Source organism: Oncorhynchus kisutch, linkage group LG9, assembly GCF_002021735.2.
Source record: "Oncorhynchus kisutch isolate 150728-3 linkage group LG9, Okis_V2, whole genome shotgun sequence".
Lineage (NCBI taxonomy): Eukaryota > Metazoa > Chordata > Actinopteri > Salmoniformes > Salmonidae > Oncorhynchus > Oncorhynchus kisutch.
This window is the reverse complement of record NC_034182.2, coordinates 46,306,562-46,314,649: the sequence shown is the minus strand read 5'-3', so window position 1 is coordinate 46,314,649 and position 8,088 is coordinate 46,306,562. Positions and strand designations below refer to the sequence as shown.

General features: G+C 42.0%; 1 protein-coding gene across 3 annotated transcripts in view; it reads right to left on the bottom strand.

Annotated features, from left to right (window-relative positions):
• Window positions 1-522: 522 nt before the first annotated feature.
• Window positions 523-8,088, bottom strand: part of asgr1a (asialoglycoprotein receptor 1a) — a 23,088-nt gene continuing 15,522 nt past the window's right edge. For all 3 annotated transcript variants that reach the window (XM_031832714.1, XM_031832715.1, XM_031832716.1), the window contains 4 exons: window positions 8,004-8,088; window positions 2,551-2,702; window positions 2,349-2,458; window positions 523-1,930 (listed from right to left, as the gene is read on the bottom strand). The exon at window positions 8,004-8,088 is cut by the window's right edge and continues 8 nt beyond it. In XM_031832714.1, coding sequence (XP_031688574.1) covers window positions 1,771-1,930; window positions 2,349-2,458; window positions 2,551-2,702; window positions 8,004-8,088 — 507 coding nt within the window. In that variant the 3' untranslated portion in view covers window positions 523-1,770. The remainder of the gene's footprint in view (window positions 1,931-2,348; window positions 2,459-2,550; window positions 2,703-8,003) is intronic.

The following is an 8,088-nucleotide window of genomic DNA, read 5'->3' as shown; positions in this document are numbered from 1 at the left end:
TTCCTTCCACTCCCCCCTTTTCCTTCCACTCCCCCCTTTTCCTTCCACTCCCCCCTTTTCCTTCCACTCCCCCTTTTCCTCCCCTCCCCCCCTTTTCCTTCCCCTCCCCCCTTTTCCTTCCCCTCCCCCCTTTTCCTTCCCCTCCCCCCTTTTCCTTCCCCTCCCCCCTTTTCCTTCCCCTCCCCCCTTTTCCTTCCCCTCCCCCCTTTTCCTTCCCCTCCCCCTTGCGCTCATCCTTTATTCCTGTTGTGGATTAATTGTCATGTCTTGTCTTTCCCATTTGATGTGGTTTTTTTGTTTTTTTTTCCATTAAAATATACTGGACGATATATTTAGCCCCACTTGCACACTTAATACCTATCTGGTATCAATAATGTGTCCCCAACCCTCTAACCCTAACCCCTAACCCTATAGGGACTAAAACCTCAGATGAAGGCCTTGAGGCTGATAAGTAAAAGCTTATTAAAAAGCTGTGAAATTAGCAAGAGCAGTGGTTTAATATCAGAACATCAGACATGTTGATACGTGTTACAGTGGTTTAATATCAGAACATCAGACATGTTGATACGTGTTACAGTGGTTTAATATCAGAAAATCAGACATGTTGACACATGTTGTAGTGGTTTAATATCAGAACATCAGAACCTTGGCTGTTTGTGTTATGTGGGGAGACATTGCCTTGTGTGTGTGTGAAGGGAGATCGACTTTAAAATTGGACGTCTCAATCCATCAATTTCAATCCATCAATTTAAATAAATTAAGTCCAAATCAATGGATTTCACATGACTGGGCAGAGGCGCAACAATGAGTGGGCCTGGGAGGGCATAGGCCCACCCACTTGGGAGCCAGGTCCACCCACTGGGGAGGCATTCCCAGCCAATCAGAATTATTTTTTTCTCAACAAAAGGGTTTTATTACACACAGAAATACTCCTGAGCACCCCCTCCCCTTCCTCAGATGATCCCTCAGGTGAAGAAGCCGGATGTGGAGGTCCTGAACTGGCGTGGTTACTGGCCGGTGGAATGTACTGCAAAAATCTCTAAAATGATGTTGCTTATGGTATAGAAATTCACATTCAATCCTCTGGCAATAGATCTGGTGGACATTCCTGCAGTCAGCATTGTATTGTGTAACAAAACTGCACATGTGTGAAATAAATGTGAGAGAAATCAGCTTTTTTGTGCTTATTGAACATTTCTATTTATTTCAGCTCATGAAAAACACTTTCCATGTTGCGTTAATTTTGTTCAGTATATGTATTTTTTACCCTATCCCAAACTTTAACTCTTAATTTATTTGACATTTGGTGAAACTGAACGATGCTGAGCACCCAGGGTGTCAAAAACACTTTGAAGTTTAACGTTTGGAGAACGTGGATACAAGTCTAATTCTACAGTAAGACTGTGAGAGCTTGTTGGTGTGTGTGTGTGTGTGTCAGTGTGTGAGTTACAATGTGTGTATCAGTGTGTGTGTGTATATCAGTGTGTGAGTTGTGTGTGTGTATATCAGTGTGTGAGTTGTGTGTATCAGTGTGTGTGTGTGTGTGTATCAGTGTGTGAGTTACAATGTGTGTATCAGTGTGTGAGTTACAATGTGTGTATCGGTGTGTGAGTTACAATGTGTGTATCGGTGTGTGTGTATGTCAGTGTGACTTATCAGTGTGTGTGTGTATCAGTGTGTATGAGTTGTGTGTATCTGTGTGTGTGTGTGTGTATCAGTGTGTGTGTGTGTGTGTGTGTGTGTATATCAGTGTCAGTTACAATGTGTGTATCAGTGAGTGTGTGTCAGTGTGTGTCCCTGACAGACGTAGCGGTAACTACGGGAACAGTGATCATCATTCAGCTGTCCGTTGGCATGTATCATAGCACAGTCCTCTGTCCCACCCAGACCATGGCCTTTCCAGTTATCAGGCTGGCCCGGCTTCCACTGGCTAAACACACACAAACACACACGTTATATTATCAGAACACACACACGTTATCAGAACACACACACTATCAGAACAGACATGTTATCAGAACACACACACGTTATCAGAACACACACACACGTTATCAGAACACACACACACGTTATCAGAACACACACACACGTTATCAGAACACACACACACGTTATCAGAACACACACACACGTTATCAAACACACACACGTTATCAGAACACACACACGTTATCAGAACACACACACGTTATCAGAACACACACACGTTATCAGAACACACACACGTTATCAGAACACACACACGTTATCAGAACACACACACGTTATCAGAACACACACACGTTATCAGAACACACACACGTTATCAGAACACACACACATTATCAGAACACAGACTGTGGTACCTGCGGTCCATGATATAAGGTGTTCCATCCACCCACTCCCATTCTCCTGTCCTCTCATCTGACAGTCCAACCCAAAAGAACAGCGGCTTGGTACTGCCTGTTACAAAGTCCTGGCAACACACACCCACCACACACACAGAGTTAGGATATGTGTGTGCGTGTGGTGTGTGTGTGTACGTACGTACCTACGTGTGTGTCTTACCCAGTCCTGTTCAGTCTTCAGTACAGCCAGCTGGGCATTGTAGTTAGAGCAGTAGTCTCGAGCCTGGTTCCATGGTAACCCGTCAGACGAGAAGAAGTAGCAGGAGGAGGAGCCAGACAACCAGCCAAGTGGACAGCACCCTGAAACTGTGTCTACACATACAGACATTCACATATTACAATAGACACACACTACACACACAGACACACCCTACACATAGACACATAGACACACTACACACACAGACACACCCTACACATAGACACATAGACACACTACACACAGACACACTACACAAAGAAACACTACACACACAGACACACCCTACACATAGACACATAGACACACTACACAGACACACTACAGATATACACACTACACACAGACACACTGCACACAGACACACAGACACTACACATATACACATAGACACACTACACATAGACACACTACACACAGACACACTACACACAGACACACTACACACAGACACACTACACACAGACACACTACACACAGACACACAGACACACCCTACACATAGACACATAGACACACTACACAAAGAAACACTACACACACAGACACACCCTACACATAGACACACTACACATAGACACACTACAGATATACACACTACACACAGACACACTACACATAGAAACACTAGACACACTACACACAGACTACACATTGACACAGACACACACCACATACACAAACTATACATAGACACACTACACATAGACAAACTACACATACAGTGCCTTGCGAAAGTATTCGGCCCCCTTGAACTTTGCGACCTTGTGCCACATTTCAGGCTTCAAACATAAAGATATAAAACTGTATTTTTTTGTGAAGAATCAACAACAAGTGGGACACAATCATGAAGTGGAACGACATTTATTGGATATTTAAAACTTTTTTGACAAATCAAGAACTGAAAAATTGGGCGTGCAAAATTATTCAGCCAGTATGTCTCTATCAGTTTTGCACATCGAGAGACTGACATTTTTTCCCATTCCTCCTTGCAAAACAGCTCGAGCTCAGTGAGGTTGGATGGAGATCATTTGTGAACAGCAGTTTTCAGTTCTTTCCACAGATTCTCGATTGGATTCAGGTCTGGACTTTGACTTGGCCATTCTAACACCTGGATATGTTTATTTTTGAACCATTCCATTGTAGATTTTGCTTTATGTTTTGGATCATTGTCTTGTTGGAAGACAAATCTCCGTCCCAGTCTCAGGTCTTTTGCAGACTCCATCAGGTTTTCTTCCAGAATGGTCCTGTATTTGGCTCCATCCATCTTCCCATCAATTTTAACCATCTTCCCTGTCCCTGCTGAAGAAAAGCAGGCCCAAACCATGATGCTGCCACCACCATGTTTGACAGTGGGGATGATGTGGTCAGGGTGATGAGCTGTGTTGCTTTTACGCCAAACATAACGTTTTGCATTGTTGCCAAAAAGTTCAATTTTGGTTTCATCTGACCAGAGCACCTTCTTCCACATGTTTGGTGTGTCTCCCAGGTGGCTTGTGGCAAACTTTAAACAACACTTTTTATGGATATCTTTAAGAAATGTCTTTCTTCTTGCCACTCTTCCATAAAGGCCAGATTTGTGCAATATACGACTGATTGTTGTCCTATGGACAGAGTCTCCCACCTCAGCTGTAGATCTCTGCAGTTCATCCAGAGTGATCATGGGCCTCTTGGCTGCATCTCTGATCAGTCTTCTCCTTGTATGAGCTGAATGTTTAGAGGGACGGCCAGGTCTTGGTAGATTTGCAGTGGTCTGATACTCCTTCCATTTCAATATTATCGCTTGCACAGTGCTCCTTGGGATGTTTAAAGCTTGGGAAATCTTTTTGTATCCAAATCCGAATTTAAACTTCTTCACAACAGTATCTCTGACCTGCCTGGTGTGTTCCTTGTTCTTCATGATGCTCTCTGCGCTTTTAACGGACCTCTGAGACTATCACAGTGCAGGTGCATTTATACGGAGACTTGATTACACACAGGTGGATTGTATTTATCATCATTAGTCATTTAGGTCAACATTGGATAATTCAGATATCATCACTGAACTTCTGGAGAGAGTTTGATGCACTGAAAGTAAAGGGGCTGAATAATTTTGCACGCCCAATTTTTCAGTTTTTGATTTGTTAAAAAAGTTTGAAATATCCAAAAAATGTCGTTCCACTTCATGATTGTGTCCCACTTGTTGATTCTTCACAAAAAAATACAGTTTTATATCTTTATGTTTGAAGCCTGAAATGTGGTAAAAGGTCGCAAAGTTCAAGGGGGCCGAATACTTTCGCAAGGCACTGTAGACACATAGACACACTACACACAGTCACACACTACACATAGACAAACAACACATAGACACATAGACACATAGACACACTACACACACTACATATAGACACAGACACATAGAAACACTACACACACAGACACACGCTACACAGAGACACATAGACACACTACACATAGACACACTACACACACAGACACACACTACACATAGACAAATAGACACACTACACACACTACACAGAGACACAGACACACCACACACAGACACACACTACACATAGACAAATAGACACACTACACAGACACATAGACACAGACACACACTACACAGAGACACACACCACACAGACACACACCACATAGACATACACCACATAGACACACTATACATAGACACACACTACACATAGACACATAGACATAGACACACTACACATAGACACACTACACATAGACACACTACACACAATACATAGACACACTACACATAGACACACACTACTTATAGACACACTACTTATAGACACAATACACATAGACACACTACACATAGACACGTAGACACACTACACATAGACACACTACACATAGACACACTACACATAGACACGTAGACACACTACACATAGACACACACTACACATAGACACACTATACATAGACACATAGACAAACTACACATAGACACACTACACATAGACACAGACACACTACTTATAGACACACTACTCATAGACACACTACACATAGACACACTACACATAGACACACTACACACAGACACAGACACACTACACATAGACACAGACACACTACACACAGACACACTACTTATAGACACACTACTCATAGACACACTACACATAGACACACTACACAGACACACTACACATAGACACATAGACACACTACACAGACACATAGACACACTATACATAGACACACTACACATAGACAGACACATAGACACACTACACATAGACACATAGACACACTATACATAGACACACTATACATAGACACACTATACATAGACACACTACACATAGACACACTATACATAGACACACTACACATAGACACAGACACACTACACACAGACACACTACTTATAGACACACTACTCATAGACACACTACACATAGACACACTACACATAGACACACTACACATAGACACATAGACAAACTACACATAGACACACTACACATAGACACACTACACATAGACACAGACACACTACACACAGACACACTACTTATAGACACACTACTCATAGACACACTACACATAGACACACTACACATAGACACACTACACATAGACACATAGACAAACTACACATAGACACACTACACACAGACACAGACACACTACACATAGACACAGACACACTACACACAGACACAGACACACTACTTATAGACACACTACTCATAGACACACTACACATAGACACACTACACATAGACACATAGACACACTACACATAGACAGACACATAGACACACTACACATAGACACATAGACACACTACACATAGACACATAGACACACTATACATAGACACACTATACATAGACACACTATACATAGACACACTATACATAGACCCACTATACATAGACACACTACACAGACACACTACACATAGACACACTATACATAGACACACTATACATAGACACACTATACATAGACACACTACACATAGACACACTATACATAGACACACTACTCATAGACAAACTACACATAGACAAATAGACAAACTACACAGACAAACTACACATAGACACACAGACACAGACACACTACACAGACACACTACACATAGACACACTACACATAGACACACTACTCATAGACACACTACTCATAGACACACTACTCATAGACACACTACTCATAGACACACTACTCATAGACACACTACACATAGACACAGACACACTACTCATAGACACACTACTCATAGACACACTACTCATAGACACACTACTCATAGACACACTACTCATAGACACACTACTCATAGACACACTACACACAGACACAGACACACTACTCATAGACACACTACACATAGACACACTACTCATAGACACACTACTCATAGACACACTACTCATAGACACACTACACACAGACACAGACACACTACACACAGACACAGACACACTACACATAGACACACTACACACAGACACACTACACACAGACACACTACACAGACACACTACACACAGACACACTACACACAGACACACTACACATAGACACACTACACATAGACATATAGACACATAGACACACTACACACAGACACACTACACACAGACACACTACACATAGACATATAGACACATAGACACACTACACATAGACACACTACTCATAGACACACTACTCATAGACACACTACTCATAGACACACTACTCATAGACACACTACTCATAGACACACTACACATAGACACACTACACATAGACACACTACACATAGACACATAGACACACTACACACAGACACACTACACACAGACACACTACACATAGACACACTACTCATAGACAAATAGACATAGACACACTACACATAGACACAGACACACTACACAGACACACTACATATAGACACATAGACACACTACTCATAGACACACTACTCATAGACACACTACACATAGACACACTACACATAGACACACTACACATAGACACACTACACATAGACACACTACACATAGACACACTACACATAGACACACTACACACAGACACACTACACACAGACACACTACTCATAGACACACTACTCATAGACACACTACTCATAGACACACTACTCATAGACACACTACTCATAGACAAATAGACACACTACACATAGACACACTACACATAGACACACTACACATAGACACACTACTCAGACACACTACTCATAGACACACTACTCATAGACACACTACTCATAGACACACTACTCATAGACACACTACTCATAGACACACTACACATAGACACATAGACACACTACTCATAGACACACTACTCATAGACACAGACACACTATACATAGACACACTACTCATAGACACATATTCTGTAAACATTGTGAGTGTGTTTACCGTTGTGCAAGACTCTGTCTAAGGAACACTTCAATCCGGCTACAGCAGAACGAAGAGACTCCAACTGATCGAACTCCTTCACCGA